Source organism: Chanodichthys erythropterus, chromosome 6 (genome assembly GCF_024489055.1).
Source record: "Chanodichthys erythropterus isolate Z2021 chromosome 6, ASM2448905v1, whole genome shotgun sequence".
NCBI lineage: Eukaryota > Metazoa > Chordata > Actinopteri > Cypriniformes > Xenocyprididae > Chanodichthys > Chanodichthys erythropterus.
The window spans coordinates 33,639,677-33,663,432 of record NC_090226.1 but is presented as its reverse complement, the minus strand read 5'-3'; the positions used below and the strand labels follow the sequence as shown (position 1 = coordinate 33,663,432).

Below are 23,756 nucleotides of genomic sequence, written 5' to 3'. Positions count from 1 at the left end.
AAATGATTTCTAACCCTTGCATTAGCTTTACTACGAGATATATTTATGGAGATGAGATATAAAAACCTCCCTGTACAGCTATGATCAGCTGAGCTTTTGATGTTTTGTTACAGAAAATTCTTGTCACATGGCCTGTGGTGCGCTTGCGGCATTCTGAAAAGTTGAGAATTTGTTCATCTCAATGCGCCTGGAAAACACACCACATGCGCGTCGCGACCGCGTAGATCCCATTATGAGCTACATTTGAAATAACCGACTTGCACACGGAAAAGACGCAATATGTAAACGGCCCCGCAGAACTTTTTAAAGCAAAGCATCGCAAGCTTCTTTTGCTTTTCTGTGAGCACAGCTGTTGCTGTGGCACTGCGGTAAAGGAAAGCCACGACTTTTCTCAGGCGACCATGCAAGAGACTGACATGAGAAACGTTTAAACCTGCTTGCAAGATTCAATGTGTGCCCGAAACACTTGCTGAACTAGAGAGCTGATTGAGACACACCATTTATATGCGGTGACAACCGGCTTCTCTCACTCCCACCTCCATGTTGTAGAGTAGGTCACGTTGGCAGCTCAACCAATAAGATTAGACTGCCATCATATCGTAAAAGCATCGCCATCACTCTACGATGCATATCGTAACATTTTTGCATTGCGAAATATCGTACTGTGATAAATCATTACAGCCCTAATGTGAAGCATTGATTCTCAATACTGTGTGTGGTTCCCAGATGATCCACGACTGTTTTTGTGTTTTGTGATGGTTGTTCATGAGTCTCTTGTTTGTTCTGAGCAGTTAAACTGAGCTCTGTTCTTCAGAAAAATCCTCCAGCTCCTGCAGATTCTTCAGTTTTCAAGCATTTTTTGCATATTTGAACCCTTTCCAGCAGTGACTGTATGATTTTCACATCCATTTTATCACACTGAGGACAACTGAGGGACTCAAACTCAACTATTAAAAAAGGTTCAAACATTCACTGAAGCTCCAGAAGGAAACACGATGCATTAAAAGTCTGGGGGTGAAAACTTTTGAACAGGATGAAGATGTCACAATTTTTCTTATTTTGTTTAAATATCATTGTTTTTCATTTAGTACTGCCCTTCTGAAGCTACAGAAGATACTTGCGTTTCCCGGCAGAAAAATTAAGTACAATTTACCTTGATATTTGAATTCAAAAGTTTTCACCCCTCGGCTCTTAATGCATCGTGTTTCCTTCTGGAGCATCAGTGAATGTTTTTTAAACCTTTTTTAATAGTTGAGTTAGAGTCCCTCAGTTGTCCTCAGTGTGAAAAGATGAATCTCAAAATCATTCAGTCACTGCTGGAAAGGGTTCAAATATGCACAAGATGCTTGAAAACGTCTCGGGTTACGAGTGTAACCCTTGTTCCCTGAGTAAGGGAACGAGACGCTACGTCGGATGACGTGATGGGAACCCTCTGTATTTTTGTGTTCGTGAAGCACCTCTGTATCCAACCAATGAAAAGACGCGACGTCAGAGGCGGGTGACGTCACGGATCAGGAAGCTATAAAGCACACCTGAACACAAAGCACGCCAGCTTCTGTAGGTTGTCTGAAGCAAGCGCACCAGGTATGCAGGAGATACGGCCACGTGACGTAGCGTCTCGTTCCCTTACTCAGGGAACAAGGGTTACACTCGTAACCCGAGACGTTCCCTTTCGTGGGAACTATCGACGCTACGTCGGATGACGTGATGGGAACGCAATCCCAACTACGCCGTCTCTCCAAGTGTCTGGCTGCTATCTTGTAGCACCCTGGCCCCCGGAGTGATATTAAGGTGAAGATTGTAAAATCTGATAAAGGTGTGCTGGGATGACCATCCAGCCGCACCACAAATGTCGTCCATAGAGACACCAGATAGAAGAGCTCTGGACGCGGCCATACCTCTCGTGGAGTGAGCCCGCACCATCAAAGGACACGGGCGCCCCACCGTCTCATATGCAAGTGAGATGGCCTCGACCACCCACTTGCTCATCCGCTGTTTAGATGCTGGGCCCCCCTTCTTAGGGGACCCATAACACACAAACAATTGTTCTGTTTTTCTCCACAGGGCAGCTCTGTGGACATACGCATCTAATGCTCTTACAGGGCAAAGCAGATTCTTCCTTTCCTGATCCAAGTTTGCAAAAGGAGGCGGGCAGAAAGCCTCAAGTACAATGGGGCCTGGGACCCTCGTCGGAACCTTTGGAACATAGCCCGGCCTGGTATGCAAAAAGGCTTTCACCATACCAGGCGCAAACTCAAGACAAGATGGAGCTATTGACAGCGCTTGTAAATCACCAATTCTCTTCAAAGAAGAGACGGCCAAGAGAAAGATGGTTTTAAGTGTCAGGAATTTGTCTGACACCTCCTCTATTGGCTCGAAGGGAGCCTCAGCCAGCCCTTGGAGCACAATAGTGAGGTCCCAGGTCAGGGTCTTTGTGCGCACCACAGGCCTCAACCTGAGTGCACCACGGAGGAAGCGTACTACTAGAGGGTCTCGACCCAGCGAGGAGCCCCCTACAGGAATATGATGAGCCGAAATAGCGGCCACATATACTTTCAGCGTGGAAGGGGTTAAACCTTCCGAGAACTTTTCCTGAAGGAACCGAAGCACGTCTGAGACTGAAGAATGGACCGGGTCCAAATTATGTTGTTCACACCACACAGAGAACAATTTCCATTTGTATAAGTACAACTTCCTCGTGGAGGGAGCTCTGGAATGAAGGATGGTCTCCACAACCTCAGTTGGGAGACCAGATCCTATGAGCCTTGCCCCCTCAGGGGCCAGGCCCACAGTTTCCACATTTCTGGGCGGGGATGGAGAATCGTGCCGCCCACTTGAGACAGGAGATCCTGCCTGAGGGGAAGCTCTAAGGGAGAGCCGTGCAGAAGAGACATTATGTCCGAAAACCATATTCTGGTCGGCCAGTAAGGGGCCACCAATATTAGGTCGACCTTCTCCTGGCGAACCTTTTCCAGAACTCCCGGGAGCATTGAGACTGGGGGAAATGCATACAGACGTAGCCTCGGCCACGTCTGTAGCATGGCATCCAGCCCTAGAGGTGCTGGGTGTTGAAGTGAGTACCACAGAGGACACTGAGCTGACTCCTCTGTGGCAAAAAGATCGACTTGAGCTCGACCGAAAGTTTTCCATATTAACTCCACCACCTCGGTGTGGAGTTTCCATTCCCCCGATCTCGCGCCCTGCCTCGACAGGGCGTCCGCTCCCACATTCAACCGCCCGGGGATGTAGGCTGCTCTCAGCGAGAGGAGCTTTCCCTGGGACCAGAGGAGGATGCGACTGGCCAACTTTGATAATGGGCGAGACCGCAAACCCCCTGATGGTTGATATACGAGACCACCGTAGTGTTGTCCGTTCGGACCAGCACATGATGGTCTCTCAGGTCGGGGAGGAAGTGTTTCAGTGCAAGAAGCACCGCCATCATCTCCAGCCGATTTATGTGCCAGGAGAGCTGATGGTCCTCCCAAAGACCCTGAGCCGAGCGACCACTCATGATCGCCCCCCAGCCCGTGAGGGAAGCATCTGTCGTAAGCATTACACGACGACCAGAAGTCCCCAGCACGGGTCCCTGGGTTAGGAACCAAGGCTTCTTCCACATGACCAGAGCACGAAGGCATCGCCGCGTGACTTTGATCATGCGAAAAGGATTTCCCCTCGGGGAAAACCCCTTGGTCCTGAGCCACCACTGTAAGGGTCTCATGTGCAGGAGGCCAAAAGTAATGACGTTGGACGCAGCTGCCATCAGACCCAACAGTCTCTGACACTGTTTTACAGTGAGTGACTGGCCTAATTTCACCCCTTTCACGGCCCCGAGAATGGAACTCACACGAGCAGGGGACAACTGCGCCTGCATCGTGGTGGAATCCCAGATTACACCTAAATAGTTTGCAACCTGACTTGGGACCAGCACACTCTTTTTGGCGTTGAGCCTCAGCCCAAGCCTTTTTATGTGCGACAGAACAACATCTCGATGTTGAACTGCCAATTGTTCTGTTTGAGCTAGTATCAACCAATCGTCGATATAGTTCAGCACGCGGATGCCCTGGAGTCTCAGCGGAGCCAGCGCTGCATCCACGCACTTCGTGAACGTGCGGGGTGAGAGGGATAGGCCGAACGGAAGAACCCTGTATTGGTAAGCTTCGCCCCCGAAAGCAAACCTGAGGAACTTCCTGTGTGAAGGATGGATGGATACATGAAAGTATGCGTCTTTCAGATCTATCGCTACAAACCAGTCCTCGGACCTGATCTGAGGGATGATCTGTCTGAGTGTAAGCATTTTGAACTTCAACTTCCTTACTGATCGATTTAACACACGTAAATCTATGATCGGACGCAACCCTCCATCCTTCTTCGGAACAATGAAGTAGCGGCTGTAAAAGCCCGACATTTTGCTGGGAGGGGAAACCCTTTCTATAGCCCCTTTTTGCAAAAGCGTCGTTACTTCTTGCTCCATCACCAGAGACTGCTCTGGGGTTACCACCGTAGGAAGCACCCCATTGAACTTGGGCGGTCGTGAACCGAACTGAATTCTGTAGCCCTGTTCTACCATGAGCAGCACCCACTTCGAAACATTCGGGAGATTTTTCCACTCTTCCAAATATTCTACTAAGGGAACCAGTCTCTCGAGACTGGTCTCTGGTGTTTTTGAGCACTTGGCTCGTCCATCTGACGCGGCGCACCGGCAGACAGGCGAATCACGTGCTGGCCAACCCTCCTCGGAGGATCGGCGGAGACCGCTGTGCCCTGACGCACGCTGGGTGGCAGGGTTGACAGGACGGTCCCCTGAGGGCACCGGGAGGGACCCGATATCCGAATCCCCCCGGAGGGGGCTGCCCTCGAGAGATCCTGCACTATAAAGGTCAGGACCTCTTCTTTGAAGCCTTCCGGGAGATAATGACGGTCCTCAGATCCGTCCTACCTCCGGAAGGCTTCGCCTGTGCCACCCGCCCCGGCCCCCCAAATCTTTGTGGGGGAGCGCGGGAGGCGACACTGGCTCTTTGTTGCACCCTGTGTGCTGAGGAGCTGGCTGTCGGCCGAGGCTGCTCCCGCCCAGCAGCCTCGGGGGATGAGAGCGGCGGGGAATAATTTTAGAAAATGCCGCTGTCTGCTTTCGTGTCTCCTGAAACCTGTCGACGACAGTTGACACTGCGTCGCCGAACAGGCCATCAGGAGACAGCGGCGCGTCCATGAGAACATTTTTATCTCTCTCCTTGATGTCTGAGAGGTTGAGCCAGAGATGCCTCTCCGTGGCCACCAGGGCTGCCATAGAGCGGCCGATGGATTTGGCCGTCTCCTTGGTGGCCCGGAGAGCTAAATCTGTTGCCTTTCTGAGCTCGTGAATAGCCTCAAAGGACGCTTCCCCAGTGTCATCAATTTCCCCCAGCAGGTCGGCTTGGTATGCCTGTAAGATAGACATGGTATGAAGGCATGCCGCCGCCTGACCTGCCGCCGAATAAGCCTTGCCCACCAAGCTGGAAGTTGTCTTTAGGGGCTTGGTGGGCAGCGTCGGGGTCTTAAGGGACGATGTGGGCTCGGGTGAGAGATGGCTCGCGAGCGTCTCCTCGACCCGAGGCATCGCCCCATAGCCGTGACGTTTCAGCCCAACTATATTGCTATATAGTGACGTCTGCGGGCTGTACAGTCTGTATTGTACTGGCCTCTTCCACGACCTCGACACCTCGGTGTGGAGGTCGGGAAAAACGGCAGACCCCGGCGCTGAGGTAGTGACCGCGCGGGAAGAAACCTTTCATCAAGCTTACTTTTTGGTTTATTTTCAGCTTTTTCCGCGGGCCAGTCGATTTTTAACTTTTCTACTGCCCTGGTCACTACCTCTAATAGCTCCTCATAAGCAGGGGATGAGGATGGCGGTTCCTCATCGACGCTCTCCACATCAACCTCCTCGGAGGAAGATATGTTAAGCATCGGTGCCTCTCTTCGGGGGGAAGAAACCGCTACGCGTGCTTCCGCCACCAAAGGAGAGACACTGGGTCTAGCAGGTAAGGGAAGCGATAGGGCAGTGCCCGTCTCTTCCCCCTCTGCTAGATCCATCTGTGAACCCCACGAGTGCAGCCTTCGCTGTGCCTCGGCAACAGCGGGACCAGACCCGCGGGGAACACTCGCCTCGGCGCCCTCCTCAAAGAGCGCCCGGCGAGATCGCAGCACTCTGAGGGTGAGCTGATCGCAGTGTACACAGACGGCTCCCTCGAGAGCCGCCTGTGCATGCTCAACCCCCAGGCATTTCACACACATGTCGTGTGAATCTCCTGTCACTATGTAGCGTGGACAAGGAGGAGTACACTTTTTAAACTGTTGCTGCTTTTCCGCCATAATGCTTTTTGTCTTATTTTTGTGCTTTGAAACTCTTGTCCTCGGACGAAGAGATCACTGTGTGAATATGTATATATATATATCAGACAGACAACAATAAATAAGACAGACAAGATACAGAGAACGCTTGCTGAAGACAACAGAAGCTGGCGTGCTTTGTGTTCAGGTGTGCTTTATAGCTTCCTGATCCGTGACGTCACCCGCCTCTGACGTCGCGTCTTTTCATTGGTTGGATACAGAGGTGCTTCACGAACACAAAAATACAGAGGGTTCCCATCACGTCATCCGACGTAGCGTCGATAGTTCCCACGAAAGGGAACTGAAGAATCTGCAGGAGCTGGGGGATTTTTCTGAAGAACAGATTTATATATATATATATATATATATATATATATATATATATATATTTATTTTTTTTACTCTATTCGATCATTTGTAAGTGTGAACTCATGAAAACCGTTGCCACAGTTAATCAGACTATATTTATTTATTTGTTAACGTTTTTTTTTTTGTTTTGTTTTTTTTGCGTCTCATCATAGATTCAAATCTATAAATAAAAATGTATTGCATTTATGAAGAAAAAGTTGAGCATCTAAGGCTCTATTGCTATTGCCTCAATAGTGTACAGTGTCGTTGGGTGGATTAGGATTGTTTGTGATTTGGTCTTAGAGACTTAGGAGTCCTCTTGACTACTCCTAACGTCTCACAGATGTAGGAGCTAGTTTTAGCGCTAAAATGTTTTATGAAATACTCTTAGAGTAAATTAAATTTAGGACTCCTAAAATTGGAACTGACACGCCCATTATTTTTAAGAGTTTCTCCTAAATCGGCAAGTTAGGAGGTACTTTTATCCTTAAGATGTTTTGTGAATATGGCCCCTGGTCTATAAGTTACAGTAACATTTCTTGACACTGGCAATTGCATTTCAATTTCAGTTAATTATTAATATTATTTCATATTGTATTAGAGATTTGCATTAAAATGTACTCACTTTTTCTGCAGCTCTAGAAGTGTTAAAACCCACTCCTATATCTTTGAAGTTTAAAGACAAGGATAAATCTAAGGAAGTGGCTGCACAGATTTGTCCTCATGAAGCACGTTCTGTGACTGTTCCACAAAAGTCCAGGCTAAAGGATAATGGAGCTTCGTCACCAAAGGTACCGTGTTTGTTTTGTTTTCAATCATCTAATCAGTTATTCATCTGTTTTTGGAGGTTTTGATTGCTGAGAGAAGAAAACATATGTATAACCAGAGAAAACTTGCCTGACCTACTACAATACACCAGGGGCCTCATTTATAAAATGATGTGCAGAAACCGTCCTAAATTTGATCTTATGTTCATTTCTCAGATGTGCGTACATGTGATTCATAGAATGAACGTACACAGAATACGCCTCTCTTTAAGATGTGAAATTTATAAATCCCAAATGATCTTGAACGTGCACGCAGCTAAATAGTTTCAGTTCTCTCCATGTTGTAAATGACACCTAATTAATGTCATTTACATTTAAAAGATCACCAGTCATCATCCAAATCCTTTAATTTAGAATGGCAAGCTTCAGGAATAGCTTAGATTTCCAAAAACCTGCAGTGATCTGACAAGGAAAAGTGCGTACGTCTGCTCAGATCCTGACATGGATCTATTTAAGAAATTAGTCGACTAATCGTGCATTTATATTATAAGCCATAAATCATAATAACAAGCCTTCAATTGCCTATATATAGTACATAGCCTAATCAGCGCTCAAACGCACACATAAAGCTTGCCACAGCGCACCGGAAAACATAATGATTATGAGTCTGTAGTGAAAAAAAACAGAAGGCGACTGTCTAAACATTTTAATAATTTATTGATTATATTTTCTGCGTTTTCGGCTGCAGAACAATGCTGACACATCTCTGCAGGGGTGGACGTGCCTATATGCATGTTTCATACTACATAATCTGAGAATAGTTTTTTTCCACTTGAATTGCTTAGTTTTAAAGTAGACATTTTGAGCTTTCTATAGATATATTTCTTGTGTCTGTGAGGGAAGCATACGCTGAGTTCATTTTGTGCTCAAATTCACAGAGACCGAGACGGCAGAAAGCACATCCTGACTGTTGTCTTTATTATACAAAAGCACAACGTTTTGCTGTTATTGTGAGTTTACAGAAATAAAAGTGGACCCTTTACAGTTTGCATTACTCTTGATCTGTACGACCAAAATGACGGAGTATTTTAAGTTAAATGCAAGTGATCGCGCCGGCGCCTCCATGTCATGCAGTAAGCGCATTCTCCACACAAACACTTAAGTATGCGCCAAATAATAGCGTACATTTATCTAGGACTAGGCTAACAGCAAACAGACTTGAAGTTGCTACTACTTACATGTTTCAAGTGAAGCCATATTTGAGGTCGATAAATGATGAACGATAGGCGAATGTTTGGATGTCATGCCGTTAACAATATCTCCCTCATGGACCGTGTGACTTCGCCACTTCCTGTGGCGATTTTTTTTTTTCTGCGACTAACCGACTAAAAAAATCTTGCTCGACCATGCCTCTTCTAGTCAACAGTTAGTCAACTTTTAGGGGGCAGCCCTAGTTTTTATAAATATGAGCATTGGCAGGGATTTAAGCGTACTCTCTAAGATCAAATCTGTGCGTACACACGCTTTGTAAATGAGGCCTCACATCTCGCTCTGGAGGGCCAATTCCCTGCAGAGTTTAGCTCAAACTCACCTACCTGTGATTTTCTAGTGATCACCAAGACCTTGATTAGCTTGCTCAGGTGTGTTTGATCCAGGTTGGAGCTAAACTCTGCAGGGAATTGGCCCTTTAGGGCAAGATTTGAGGAACCCTGCAATACACATTATACTAGTCAACTGTTAAACTACAGTATTTCTGTTCAGACTCATAGTACAGTAGTTGTAGTAGTAGTAGATGTCATAATAATAATAAAACTCAATGACTTGTAGCAATAATTTGGTATTATAATTTTTTTTTTAATTTCACTGTGGGTTCAAAATCCTTAAATTGCATCCCATCATATGTTTTTAGACTGCAGCATCAGAAGACACTAATAATGTTGAGGACGTTGCTGCATCTAATAGAGCTCCAAATGAAGCTGAGACCACTAACACTGCTGGAATTACACATGAGACACCAGCTGTATTCCCTCTCCCTCTCTGTCTGTCCTGGTACATGCAATACACTTTTGGAAAGGAGCTGAAGCAAATTGAGCAACAGTATGGAGTCTCTATTTGTGCAGAAGTGTCAGTCTCAGTCAATCCCACTGAGATCTCAAGGATTGATTCTGTGTCTAAAGCCTCTGCAGACTTTCAGACTCTTGTTCAGAGATGTGTGGATAGCTTTAGTGATGCTGCCATTAATCATAATCACATGGATTCAGATATTGTGAAGCAGGCCCTTCATCACATCCAGTCAGAGGAGTCAAGGATGATGTTCACCATGTCTCCCAGTAACTGCCTGTTCTTTGGACCGAAGAAATTTACAGATGCGATTAAGAGAAGAGTAGAAGAAACAGGAGTGAAAAGCCAATTCAATTACAAATCAAGTCAAATGGATGTAGACAATAATGATTCTCCACAAATCAGGTCTTCATTGGACATGGACATAAAGGATCTTCCAACTCAACTTGAGATGGACAAGGTTTATTGGGATCTGATGAAACTTTCCTATGAGAATCAATTATCACAGCTTGAAACAAAGTATGGAGTGACATTTAATGCAGAAAAACAGCAGAAAAATGTAACCATTAAAGTTCAAGCTCGATCCAAAGGAGCTCAATGTATTAATCTTGAAAGTCATGCCATCAGAGCGTTAACACATCTCTACCAGAAACTCGCATCAGCCGCTGTCACCTGTGAACTCAGAAACCCTAAAGACGCAGCTGTTGTGGGATCAGCAGTAGAGAAGCTTCAGCAGGAGCATCATTGTGTTGTTGTTGTTGCAGCAGATGTATTGCGTCCCTGGAGACTCGTTGGACTGCCAGAGCACCTCGGTCCTGCCATTGCTGAAATTGAGAAGATTCTCAAGATGAGTGTGTTTGATGACAAGATGAAGAAATCGATCGGTTACTCAGGCGACATTCCTCACGCTAGAGGAATCAAATGGAATCAGATGCCTGATTATGGATCAGGAGCAGTGGGAGGATCAGTACAGGATGAGGGAGTGAATTTTAGAAGACAAAGTGAAGCAGAAACTGGTTTCAATAAAGATTCAAAACACAGTTCTGGACATGAGAGTAAAGATGCTCATGCTGAAGAGGAGACGTGTGCTATTTGTATGGACAGCTTCACCGACAAGAAAAAACTGAAATGTGGTCATGAATTCTGTCGGGATTGTATAAGAATGTCAGAAAAGAGTCTGGGATCCATCTGTCCTGTGTGCAAGGAAGTGTATGGGATATTGGAGGGAAACCAACCAGATGGAACAATGAAGGTAACAAAGAGCAGTTGGAGTCTCCCTGGATATTCACATTGTGGCACTCTTGAAATCACCTACTACATACCCAATGGTCTTCAAACGGTAAGAACATGTAAAACTGAATTGTGATTGACTTGTCAAAAATCAAAGCACTTTGCAGAAGGTCTACAGATTGTGCTCCCAATAAACTAATAAACTGTTCCTCAAGCTGAAAGATCTGGTGCAGTATTCACAAAACATTTTATCTTACCACTACGAGTTCTCCTAAATGGCAGTAAAAGTTCTTAGCTAAGAGTTTTCTCTTAAAACCTATTCACAAAGCTGCTGAGACCAACTTTTACCAAGGAATTGACAGAAGTCTTAAGCTAAGAGAAAGGGTTTGATTAACCTCGTTGCTATGGATTATGTCCACAGTGATTGGCTGATGGGGGAGGAGTCTCTGTCAGTGATTTAATCATAGAAATATTGTAGAATGAGATATCATGTTTCCATATTAAAATAAAGGTTTTAAAAAACAAATGTTGCCATATTCGAACAAAGATGTTTTAATAAAAATGTTGCCATAATCAAATAAAGGTTTTAAATTGTAGGTTAAGTGTCACTAATTAAACTAGTATATGATCAGCTATTTGTCCGCCTCTTACATGTCTGCGTCTCGAGAGAATGCAGAATTCAAGCGACAATTATGTTTTATAAACAGAGTTTGGGAGGAGCGCGTTCAAACAGTCTGTCTAATCAGCTTGAGAGGAGGTATATATACACAGACGAAAGCCGACTCACCTATAGTTACCGCAACAGTTTTCTGCATCCTCTTTCTTCACTCTCGGCTGAGGTCCTGGGGATACGGGAGAGAATTCTGGGTTTAGACTAAATTCCAAGCTTGGAGTCTTCGATCCCATTGTACAGTATCTTTTGTAAGTGTGAACTTGTGAAAACAACAGCCACAGGTAATTGGACCTTATTTATTTATTTGTTAAAGATTTATTTTTGGTGTCTCATCGTAGATTCAGATCTATTAATCAAAATGTATTGCATTTATGAAGAAAAACTACAGCACCTAAGGATCTATCGCTATTGCCTCAATGGTGCACAGTGTCTTTAGGTAGATTAGGATTGTTTGTGATTTGGTCATAGTGACTTAGGCATCCTCTTGACTACTCCTAACGTTTCACAGATTTAGGAGCTAGTTTTAGCACTAAAGTGCTAAAATTAGGACTGACACACCCATTATTTTTAAGAGTTTCTCCTAAATTGGCAAGTTAGGAGCTACTTTTAGAATTAAGATGTTTTGTGAATACAGCCCCAGAATCCTCCCTGATATATGTGACCTTCTTTGTAGATCCTTTTCTATTTTTACATAGTTCCCTTTCAGTCGGTCACGTTCGACGTACGTCAGTAGTGACCGACGAATTGGGATATCGCTTAGAGAGCCCTATCATCTTCGTGTAAACTAAAACAAGCCAATGGAATTGGAGTGCGATATTTGCATAATGCGCACCGCCCCCGTCAGGTGTATATAAATAGGAAGCAGATGCAATCGCACTCTGTCTTTCGCTTCGGAGCCATTCACTGGTGTCCTGTTTTAGAAGACTCCTTTCTTCGTTTGCTTTATTCTAAAACATTGCCTCAGAAGAGGATTTACAGCGAGCTTTCAGTGCTGGTGAAAGGGCACGTTCAGCGAGGTCGCGAGTCTCCGAGGAGCTGAGCTATAAGCTCGAAAACTGCTGTTTTCACAGCAACACAAAGAGTGTGTGCGTGTGTAGCGATTTGGGCCGGTTCCTCGGTGTGTCAGGGAGTGGTGTACCTGACACATCGCGTCGCTCCCTGGGTGCTTCAGCACGAGTGAGTTGACTTCCCCTTCTAAAAGAGCTTTACAGACGAACCCTGACAGTATGTCATTTCGTCTGTGCGTTAATGGGTGCGGTCGTTCCCTGGTCCCTGCTGATGGGCACAATCGTTGCATCTCGTGTTTGGGCATCCTGCACGCTGAAGCAGCTTTTGTGGATGGTTCATGTTCCCATTGCGGGAACATGACTATCGCGATGCTGAGGTCGAGACTTTCCTTCCTGAAGTCTCAGGAAGCGGGGGTCCCCTCTCCTATGCCGCGTACGACCGTTTTTTCCGGCCCCGGGAACCGGAATGACGGTACGGCGCCGTATAGACAGGGTGACCTGAGGATTACGGTCAGGGCTTCCCCGCCGAGCGGAAACGCTCCTCGGGCCCCTGCCGCCTCATCAGCACCGCAACCCATCGTGCCACCGTTGGTTTCCGCTGGGCCCTCTACGGACTGTCCAGCCGTTACCTTTGGTGTGCCGGCGGCGGATCGGATGTCGATCGCTGCATCGGAAGGTGAGCCTGAATCCTCGGGGGAGGATTCGGACGCGCTGCCGCCCGGGACGGTAGCGTTGCCCGAGTCGGATCCCGAGCCCACGGCTGTGCTCTCCCGGGCCGCCTTGTGCGTCGGGCTTGAGTGGAACCCTCCACCCTGTCCCGGCCCATCTCGGTTGGACGATTGGTACTTCGGGGGGGGTCGCGCTGGTCAAATCCAGCGTCCCGCCCCAATGCCTTTCTTCCCGGAAGTACACGATGAGGTGACCAGGTCTTGGCAAGCTCCGTATAGGGCTCGTACAGGGCCTGGTCCCTCGTCCGCCTTCACCTCCCTGGATGGTGGGGAAGCCAGGGGATACGCGAGGTTCCCGCCAGTCGAGCGGTCTGTTGCGATGCAGTTGTGACATGAGGGAGACCGACAAACATCGGTTCCTGGATTCCCCCGTGTCTCCGGTCGGCCTTTTCGGCGACGCGGTGGAGAGCTGTGCCCAACAGTTCTCCGCTGCACAGAAGCAGGCTGAGGCTATCAGACATGTCATGCCATGGCGGTCCGCTGCTGCCTCCACCCAGCCGCCCGTGGCTCAGCCTCAGCCCGCTCGTCGCCGAGGGCGCCCGCCTGCGTCTTCCTCCGCCCCTGCTAAGTTGGCAAAGCAGCAGCCTACACCAGCCAAACAGCAGGGTGCCGGTCGCAGACGTGGTGCCCAGCCCGTCTCTGCCAGCCAGGTGGCAAGCGGTCGGGGAAAACTCGGCCCTGAGACGGGCGACCTGGAGCGGAAGGTTCCTGCCCTTTGGGAGAGTATTCCATCTGCTCTCCCACCCCCGGAGGAGGGCCGGGGGGATTTTGTGGCGGCTGTCCATCTACCGCCGCTGGCTCTCCGAAGTCCAGCGGTACCCACTTTGCCACAAAAAGAGCAGTTTCCTCAAACTCCAGGTCACAAGAGGGCGCGTTCGCCAGTGTGCCAGGCCCCGCCTCGCCACTCACAACCCCCTCCCATTCCGCCAGTAGGCGGCAGTGTGATGGCGCAGACCGCGTCCCGTGCGCCGTCTCCCATTCGCACTGCTGCCTCGCAGAGTCCGACCTCACTCCGGGCCGCTCCCATGCCGTCCGAGTTGGGTCCCTCTCTGCCTTGCTGCCCCACCCCCGGTGCGTCTGTGGTGCCTTTGGTCCCGCTGGCTCGGAGTCTGGAGGCGTGGATCACGCTTCCCAGCCCGTCCCGCTGGCTCATTCGCACTGTCAGACTCGGCTATGTGATTCAGTTCGCCCGGCGTCCCCCGGTTTTCAGGGGTGTCCACTTCACTCAGGTGTCATTGGACAGTGCACCTGTTCTCCGGGCGGAGATTGCTGTCCTGCTGGCGAAGGATGCAATCGAGCCGGTCCCTCCAGCCGATATGAAGTCGGGGTTCTACAGCCCCTACTTCATTGTACCGAAAAAGGGCGGTGGGCTACGGCCAATCCTGGATCTGCGCGTCCTGAACCGGTACCTTCACAAGATGCCGTTCAAGATGCTCACGCAGAAGCGCATTTTCGAATGCGTCCGTCCCCGGGATTGGTTTGCAGCAATAGACCTGAAGGACGCGTACTTTCATGTCTCGATTCTGCCTCGACACAGACCCTTCCTCCGGTTTGCGTTCGAGGGTCGGGCATATCAGTACAAAGTCCTACCCTTCGGGCTGGCCCTGTCACCCCGCGTCTTTACGAAGGTTGCGGAGGCGGCCATTGTTCCCCTCAAGGAACAGGGCGTTCGTATTCTCAACTATCTCGACGACTGGCTGATCCTGGCCAGCTCGCGAGAGCAGTTGTGCGAACACAGGGACATGGTTTTAGCTCACCTCAGCCGGTTGGGTCTTCGGGTCAACTGGGATAAGAGCAAACTCGCCCCCGGGCAGAGGATCTCTTATCTCGGTCTCGAGCTAGACTCGGTTGCACGGACTGCGCGTCTCACCGAGGCGCGCGTCCAGTCGGTGTTGAACTGCCTGAGTTCGCTCAAGCGCAGGACAGCGGCTCCACTGAAAGATTTTCAGAGGCTCCTGGGGCATATGGCATCTGCAGCCGCGGTCACGCCGCTCGGATTGCTTCATATGAGACCGCTTCAACACTGGCTCCGCGGCCGGGTCCCGAGATGGGCGTGGCAGTGCGGCACGCTCCGTGTCCCCGTGACACCGAGCTGCCGTCGCACCCTTGTCCGGTGGTCGGACCCTTCGTTCCTGCGGGCCGGAGTACCCCTCGAACAAGTGTCCAGGCATGCTGTGGTCTCCACAGATGCCTCTGCCACGGGATGGGGGGCCACGTACAACGGGCATGCAGTGGCAGGTCTTTGGACGGGGCCTCAGCTGCATTGGCATATCAATTGCCTTGAGTTGCTAGCGGTACGTCTTGCGTTGGCCCGCTTCAAGAAGCTGTTGTCAGGCAAGCACGTTCTAGTCCGCTCAGACAGCACTGCGGCCGTTGCGTACATCAACCGTCAGGGTGGTCTACGCTCCCGTCGCATGTCGCAACTCGCCCGCCATCTCTTGTTGTGGAGTCAGAAGTATCTGAGGTCCCTTCGGGCCACTCATGTCCCAGGTGTGCTCAACCGTGCAGCCGACGAGCTGTCACGGCAGCCTCCACTTGCGGGCGAGTGGCGGCTCCACCCCCAGGCGGTTCAGCTGATTTGGCAGTATTTCGGCGAGGCTCAGGTAGACCTGTTTGCCTCCCCAGAAACTGCCCACTGCCAGTGGTTTTATTCCCTGACCGGCGGCACGCTCGGCACGGATGCCCTGGCACACAGCTGGCCCCCGGGTCTGCGCAAATATGCGTTTCCCCCAGTGAGCCTTCTCGCACAACTCCTGTGCAAGGTCAGGGAAGACGGGGAGCAGGTTCTGTTAGTGGCTCCATACTGGCCCACTCGGACCTGGTTCTCAGACCTCATCCTCCTCGCGACAGCCCCTCCCTGGCCGATTCCTCTGAGGAAGGACCTCCTGACTCAGAGACGGGGCACCCTGTGGCACCCGCGTCCCGATCTATGGAACCTCCACGTGTGGTCCCTGGACGGGATGCGGAGGTTCTGAGTGATCTCCCGCAAGCGGTCGTAGACACCATCACTTCCGCTAGAGCTCCTTCCACTAGGAATCTCTACGCGCTGAAGTGGAACCTGTTCGTCGAATGGTGCGCCTCTCGCCGAGAGGACCCCCGATCATGTTCGGTCGGATCCGTGCTTTCCTTTCTGCAAGATGGGTTGGAGCGAAGGCTGTCTCCCTCCACCCTCAAGGTGTATGTTGCCGCTATTGCCGCAAATCACCACGCAGTTGAGGGTAAGTCCCTGGGGAAACACGATCTGATCATCAGATTCCTGAGGGGGGCGAGGAGACTAAATCCTCCTCGCCCTTCCTCCGTACCCTCTTGGGATCTGACCCTGGTTCTCACAGCTCTCCGGGGTCATCCCTTTGAACCTTTGCAATCAGTCGACCTGAAACTAATGTCTCTTAAGATGGTTCTTCTGGTTGCATTGGCTTCCCTGAAGAGGGTAGGGGATCTGCATGCATTTTCGGTCGACGAAACGTGCCTAGAATTCGGGCCCGGTGATTCTCACGTCATCCTGAGACCCCGGCCTGGATACGTGCCCAAGGTTCCTACCACTCCCTTCAGAGATCAGGTAGTGAACCTGCAAGCGCTGCCCTCGGAGGAGGCAGACCCAGCCCTAGCTTTGCTCTGTCCCGTCCGCGCTCTGCGCGTTTACGTGGACAGAACGCGAAGCTTCAGGACCTCAGATCAGCTCTTCATCTGTTACGGAGGCCAGCAGAAGGGAAAGGCTGTCTCCAAGCAGAGGATGGCCCACTGGATAGTGGATGCCATCGCCTTGGCGTACGAATCCCAGGGCGTGCCTTGCCCGCTCGGGTTGAGAACCCACTCCACCAGAGGGGTGGCCTCTTCCTGGGCGCTGGCTCATGGCGCCTCGCTGACAGATATCTGTAGAGCTGCGGGCTGGGCGACACCTAACACGTTCGCTAGGTTTTATAGCCTACGTGTAGAGCCGGTATCCTCACGTGTACTCGCATCCACTAGTCGGTAGACGCGTTGTACCCACTCTAAGTGTCGGCTTGCAATGCCATTCCCGCCACTGGCCGGATACGTGCATACTTTCACTCCAGTCGTGTTCCCCGCTTGGCGAACCCTGTCGAGTTCCTCCGCCTCCCCCTTCGGCTCGGACATTGCGGAGTGTCTGATGCCAGGCCTACATCCGTCGCTGACGCTGTCTGTTGGCTGGGGCCCATATGCCGTGACCCCTCTACGTGAGCGGTCCCATATGTGTATTTTCCACGGTTTAAAACTCCCTACGGGCCGAGTCCGTGTCTTTCCCTTAGCAGAGCCAGCTCTGCTGTCACCTGTCAGATGAGTCTCCCCCTAACCAGGTGGAGCCATCCCAGGGACTCCATATGCGTACTGCCCCCCGGGCCAGTCCATGTGTGTATTCCCACGTAAACTCCTCCCCCATTGGGTAGGTAGTGGTCTCCGCAGCGTCCCTTACGGGTTCGCTTCCCCAGTGTGTCTAGTTTACTTAGTGGGTAGTGGTTAGACAGCAGTAGACTCTCTCGGTGTAAGCTCGCCCCTTCACCGCCAGCCGGTGCTATGGGCGGCTGAGCTTGCGCTGGGCACTGGAAGGGGTTTCGTAACTGTGGCGCTTTAGTTGGGATCCCAATTCGTCGGTCACTACTGACGTACGTCGAACGTGACCGACTGAAAGGGAACGTCTCGGTTACGTATGTAACCCTCGTTCCCTGAAGGAGGGAACGGAGACGTACGTCCCGTCGCCACAGTTTCTGTACCCTCGCTGTAGTGCGGACACCAGTTGTCTCCTCAGCGAAAAACAGAGTGCGATTGCATCTGCTTCCTATTTATATACACCTGACGGGGGCGGTGCGCATTATGCAAATATCGCACGCCAATTCCATTGGCTTGTTTTAGTTTACACGAAGATGATAGGGCTCTCTAAGCGATATCCCAATTCGTCGGTCACTACTGACGTACGTCTCCGTTCCCTCCTTCAGGGAACGAGGGTTACATACGTAACCGAGACGTTTTGTTTAACATTTTTTAAAATCATTTTAAGGAGAAGCATCCAAACCCGGGGAAACATTTTCATGGGACACATCGTCAAGCGTATTTGCCTGACAATCCTGAAGGAAATGAAGTGCTCTCACTGCTGCACAGGGCTTTTCAACAGAAACTGATCTTTACTGTCGGGAAATCTACAACTACAGGTGCAGAGAATGTGGTCACCTGGAATGATATTCATCATAAGACCAGTAGATCTGGTGGATCTCAAAGGTATGAGTTCATGTAAACTGTGCTTTCAGTTGTCCGTCATGTTCTGCAAAACCACTAATCAAACATTACACATTTATTTGGGTTTCATGTAAAAACAGTGGTTTATTTGAATTTGAATGTATTTCTATAATTTTTTTCTGTCCACAGTTTTGGTTATCCAGACCCTGACTACCTGAAGAGAGTGAAAGATGAGTTAAAGGCCAAAGGCATTGAATGAGGATTTGATTAGTATGTTCCTGAATGCATATCCAAACCTGATATTTACAAATAAACCATTTTATGATTATTAGATTTTACATATTTTATATAATGCTTACATTCACAAGTATTCAGACCCTTGAGCAGTTTACTAAAAACGATCTCTATATTGAACTTTTTGTGTGAAACTCCATTCTTGAAAGTTTTACTCTCAAAAATAATTATTTTAAAGTGACATTGGTTTTAAGAAATTAAAAACCTCGAAAGCAACACTGACATGGCTCAACCAAAAGTTGAATATCCCACCCAACCATATACTACCCAGCAGCACAGTCAAGGTCCTGATCAGAGTCCTGTTGACAATCTGTGCTGCTGTTTTAAAAGTGTAGTCGACTACAACCAACCTGAAAGTCCTCAAACAAATCTGCTGAGATATATAAATTACTCCCAGTCATTGTGCAATGCTGATAGATACTTGCCCAAACATCTTAAAGTTGTTAGTACAGCAAAAGGGGGCTAGAAATAACATTAATTTGAAGGGTTTAAATACTTATGCAAGTAGAATATTTCAGTTTTTCATTTTCTTTTGAATATCTACTCAGAAACACCTAATATTGGCTTTACTTAGAACCGATGAATATGCAATAAAAATTATTGGTAAAATGTGTATGTCAATTTATAATAAAATAACATTTTCAGTGGGTCTAAATACTTTTCCCATGCACTTTATATATGTATGTATGCTTTTAATTATTTTAAGGTGATGGGCTTTCATGATGTTTAATTGTATTAAAATGTTTTAGCCTTGAGTTTTCTTTTTGAATTTTCATGCTTATACGCTGCTGAACAGTCAAGTAAGCGGATAAAGTACAATTGAAGGCACCTGTGTTTTTATCATGATCATGTGTAGTGCTTTTTTAAATATGGGACTATTGAAAGCCTTATATTAATGTGATTACAATTAGTAAATTCATAAATTATAAATAGTACAAATCAGTGAAGATTTGATTAATGGTAATAAGTTGGTTCAGCTTGATGTTTCATCTTGTCTTTTGTAAGTTGCCTCTGAAATGTCATATTGTTTTTTCTTTTAAAATGTTTGCTTTTTCCCAGTAAATCTCTCCATATTTTAGCTCTTGATTTCAGAAAGAAAAACACAATCTCAGATCACATTCTAATGATGCATCTTTATTTTTGTTCAGTCGTGATGAAAATGTCAACTTTTATAGAACAAATTATTTCTAGTTCTAAGGTTTGGATTTTTTTTTTTTTGTAAGACATATTGTAAACATATTGTCACAAATAAAACAAATCATAATCTTCATATAAGTTCACAAGTTTTTGTTACAGTGTGTTTCTCCTAGGTTTGAAAATTAAAGGGGTGGTTGATTATGATTTGACTCTTTTAACTTTAGTTAGTGTGTAATGTTGCTGTTTGATCATAAACAACATCTGCAAAGTTATTATGCTCAAAGTTCAATGCAAAGAGAGATTTTCTTTTTAAAGAATTCACTGTTTAAGGACTACAACAAACAGCTGGTAGGGGCTACAACAAGCTTCTTCCCAGGTTAGTCAACTCCACAGCAACTACATCAATTTATCCACTAACCATTCAGAAACGTCTAAAAGTTGTAACTTCTTCCTGAGTCTCTCCATCAGTGTCGACTCCGGTTTGAACAATGTAAGGCTGAACACCGTTACTGACAATCCTCATTTTGGCTGCGTGAGATTCTCCAGCTTTGTTGTTGTTGAGCTGTTAAAGCTCCGCCCTCTTCTACTTGCTCCCAAAAGTTGAGATAACTTTTTATTTTGTTAACTCAAATTTACAGTTAGCAGACACTTTTATTCAATGTGACTTGCAAGTGAGGAAAACATGTGATACATTTTAAAGAGGCAAAAAACATGAGAAGTGCTACAGTAGTAAAACAAAGTTTCAGCCTTCGCTCAGGATATGCATAGGATTAAAAAATAGAGAAAGCATAGAAAAAGTAATATAGTAAAGTATATAGTGACATTTTTTTTAATTTTACAGTTAAGTGGTCACAGAAATGATGACATTTCAGCAGCATCTTGAAAATTGTCAGGAAGCAGCTATCCGGAAAGGTACGAGCAAGGAACAGCGAACATAAACGTTCTTGAGAGTTTTGTGATGGTACCACTAGGTGCCGCTCACTTACCGACCGCAGGCTCCTGGATGTACACTCATAAGAGAGAGCAGAGGTAGGATGTTGAGGAGCCTGAGCTCGGTATTTGGACCAGACCCGGACTTTTTAACAAATATCAATCAATAATGTCTTAAGTGAGCATAAACAGCTGGGAAAGTAATTAAATGCTTGTCAGAAGCTCTAACTTTGCTAGGTTGAGTTGTAAGTGATGATCTTTCATCCATGAGATGTCCATCGTCTGGTTGAAATGAAAATGCAAATTTCTTTAATACAAATTCCAGATGTCTTTATATAACAGGTCAGTGTATAATACAGTCATAGTACCCACATCTAGCATGTCTCTTTATATTTATTTTTATCTTCATATATCAGATATGAAACCACTGAAACCACTCTCCAAAGTCTTGCCCCAGGACCTGGTGCAAAGTTAAAATGCATTCTGTAGAATCGTAAGATCATGCATGATTATTCAGAATAAGAATCAGAATCAGAAAGAGCTTTATTACCAGGTATGTTGTTTACACATACTAGGAATTTGACAAGACACATAATAAAAAGAATAAAATAATAATATACAAATTTACAAGATAGACAAAGTGCAAAAAAAGCAAAAACCAATATATATTATAGACAATTGTATGTACAGTTATGTGTGCAAATTGAGATATAAATAAGTGTTTTAAGTAAATAATGTGTAACAGTGTTGTGTGTTCCGTGTTTGTCAAGTGTTCAGCTCTGTAGCATCGACCAGATGGGAACGGTTTAAAGAGGGAGTGTGCTGGATGTGAGGGGTCCAGAGTGATCTTCTTTGCCCTTTTCCTCACTCTGGATAAGTACAGTTCTTGGAGAGTGGGGAGGGTTGTACCAATGATTCCCTCAGCAGTCCGGACTAGCCTCTGTAGTCTTCTGAGGTCAGATTTGGTAGCTGAGCTGAATCAGACGGTAATTGAAGTGCAGAGGATGCATTCGATGATGGCAGAGTAGAACTGTTTCAGCAGCTCCTGTGGTAGGTTAAGCTTCCTCAGCTGGCGAAGGAAGTACAACCTCTGCTGGGCCTTTTTCACAATGGACTCGATGTGGTTGTCCCACTTCAGGTCCTGGGAGATGGTGGTGCCCAGGAACCTGCCACAGTGACAGACAGAGGTGGGTACGGAGAGCTGAGTTAATTTGGGCTGGAGGAGTGATGGGATGATGGTGTTAAAAGCAGAGCTGAAGTCCAGAAACAGGATCCTCACATAAGACACTGGTCTGTCCAGATGCTGGAGAACATAATGCAGTCCCATATTGACTGCATCATCAACAAACAAACTGCAGGGGGTCCAGTGATGTCCTTCAGATAAGCCAGAACCAGTCTTTCAAATGAGTTCATGGCCACAGACGTTAGAGCCACAGGTCTGTAGTAACTTAGTCCAGTAATTTTGGGTTTCTTTGGGACGGGGATGATGGTGGAGCATTTGAAGCATGAGGGGACTTCGCACAGCTCCAGTGATCTGTTGAAGATCTGTGTGAAGATGGGGGCCAGCTGGTCAGCGCAGGTTTTCAGACAGGCTGGTGAAACGCTGTCTGGGCCTGGTGCTTTTCTTCTCTTGTTCTTTCTGAAGAACTGGCGCACGTCATCTTCACTGAACTGAATTGCAGGTGTGGGGGAGAGGGGGGTTGTTGGAGGTGTGAATGGTGTTTTTTCAAACCTGCAATAAAACTCATTCAGATCGTCTGCCAGTCATTGATTCTCCACAGAGCTGGGGGATGGTGTCTTGTAGTTGGTGATGATTTTCAGACCTTTCCACACTGAAGCTGTTTATTGGCTACATAGTCGCATTTTCCAAGCCAACTTGCAGAATGTGGTTGTAGCAGCTAGGAGGCTGCTCAGGTAGCAGCGGCAGTAGAATTTGTCCGGTTAAGGGTTGTTCTACCATTGAAATAATTTTAGAGACACTATTTTGAGGTTGAAAAACTACATAGTGTTGCTTTCACTAGTTTTCACCTGGGTGATCAGACAATATTAAGATATACTGATAAAATCTCTCAAAGTGTTGTTCAAAGTGTATGTTGGAATTGGTTCCCCACTTTTTGGTTAATTAAGGTTTGAACTCTTGCTCTCTGTCTTCCTCCTCTCTCTGTCTCATATCACACAGTCACCATTTACTTTTGCTATAGGAGAGAGAAACAAGTGTTCTTTTCTAATTCTAGTTTCTTTGTATATGATTCTTTTTCAAACAGTCCAAATCTGTGCATTTGGCTCACAACTCAGCCATGAGAGTTACTCTATTAACACACACACAAGTCACCTAGGGCCTCATTTATAAAATGTTGCGCAGAAACTATCCTAAATTTGAACTTATGATAATTTCTCTGATGTGTGTTCATGTGATTCATAGAATGAACGTACACACAGAAAATGAGCATACGCATCTCTTTCAGATGTGAAATCTATAAATCGCAAATGATCTTGAACTTGCACTCAGCTGAATGGTTTCAGTTCTCAGATGGATCAAATCTGTGCATACGCACGCTTTATAAATGAAGCCCCTAATCACTGTTTATTTCTTCTTGTGGGCAGAAAAAAACAGGTACTTCTTATTTTCTCATTTACAGCTGTGCTTCTCTTTTTAGATCACAGCGTCTGCAATTTGGATGGTACAAACAGTCGGCAAAGCCAATTTTTGGGCATGTTTTTTGGTGATTTTTCTGATTTCTATGCCCCAGAATCCCTAAACCTTTAGAACCCTAAAATATGTTGTTTTTGTGTATTTTGTTAACTGTAAAATTCTAACAGAATGTGCTATCTTCAAGTGCAAGATGTTTTTTTTTCCAGAACACAAATGACTTTCTAGAAATTACAGTTATTAACCATTAATGTGTGTGGTGAGTTTGTAAATAAAATTTAAATAGCCACACATATACACATGCACACACCACATGCGAAAGCCGAAAGCGTCCCTCTCAGCCTCCTCCCAACACTCATCAAAAATCATCCCATTCAC

At 47.0% G+C, this 23,756-nt stretch overlaps 1 protein-coding gene across 5 annotated transcripts in view; it reads left to right on the top strand.

The window, feature by feature from the left end:
- dtx3lb.2 (deltex E3 ubiquitin ligase 3L b, tandem duplicate 2) overlaps positions 1–19,913 on the top strand; it is a 30,528-nt gene extending 10,615 nt beyond the window's left edge. For all 5 annotated transcript variants that reach the window (XM_067388723.1, XM_067388722.1, XM_067388719.1 and 2 more), the window contains 4 exons: positions 7,348–7,502; positions 9,388–10,878; positions 18,192–18,409; positions 18,557–19,913. In XM_067388723.1, coding sequence (XP_067244824.1) covers positions 7,348–7,502; positions 9,388–10,878; positions 18,192–18,409; positions 18,557–18,626 — 1,934 coding nt within the window. In that variant the 3' untranslated portion in view covers positions 18,627–19,913. The remainder of the gene's footprint in view (positions 1–7,347; positions 7,503–9,387; positions 10,879–18,191; positions 18,410–18,556) is intronic.
- The last annotated feature ends 3,843 nt before the right edge of the window (positions 19,914–23,756 follow it).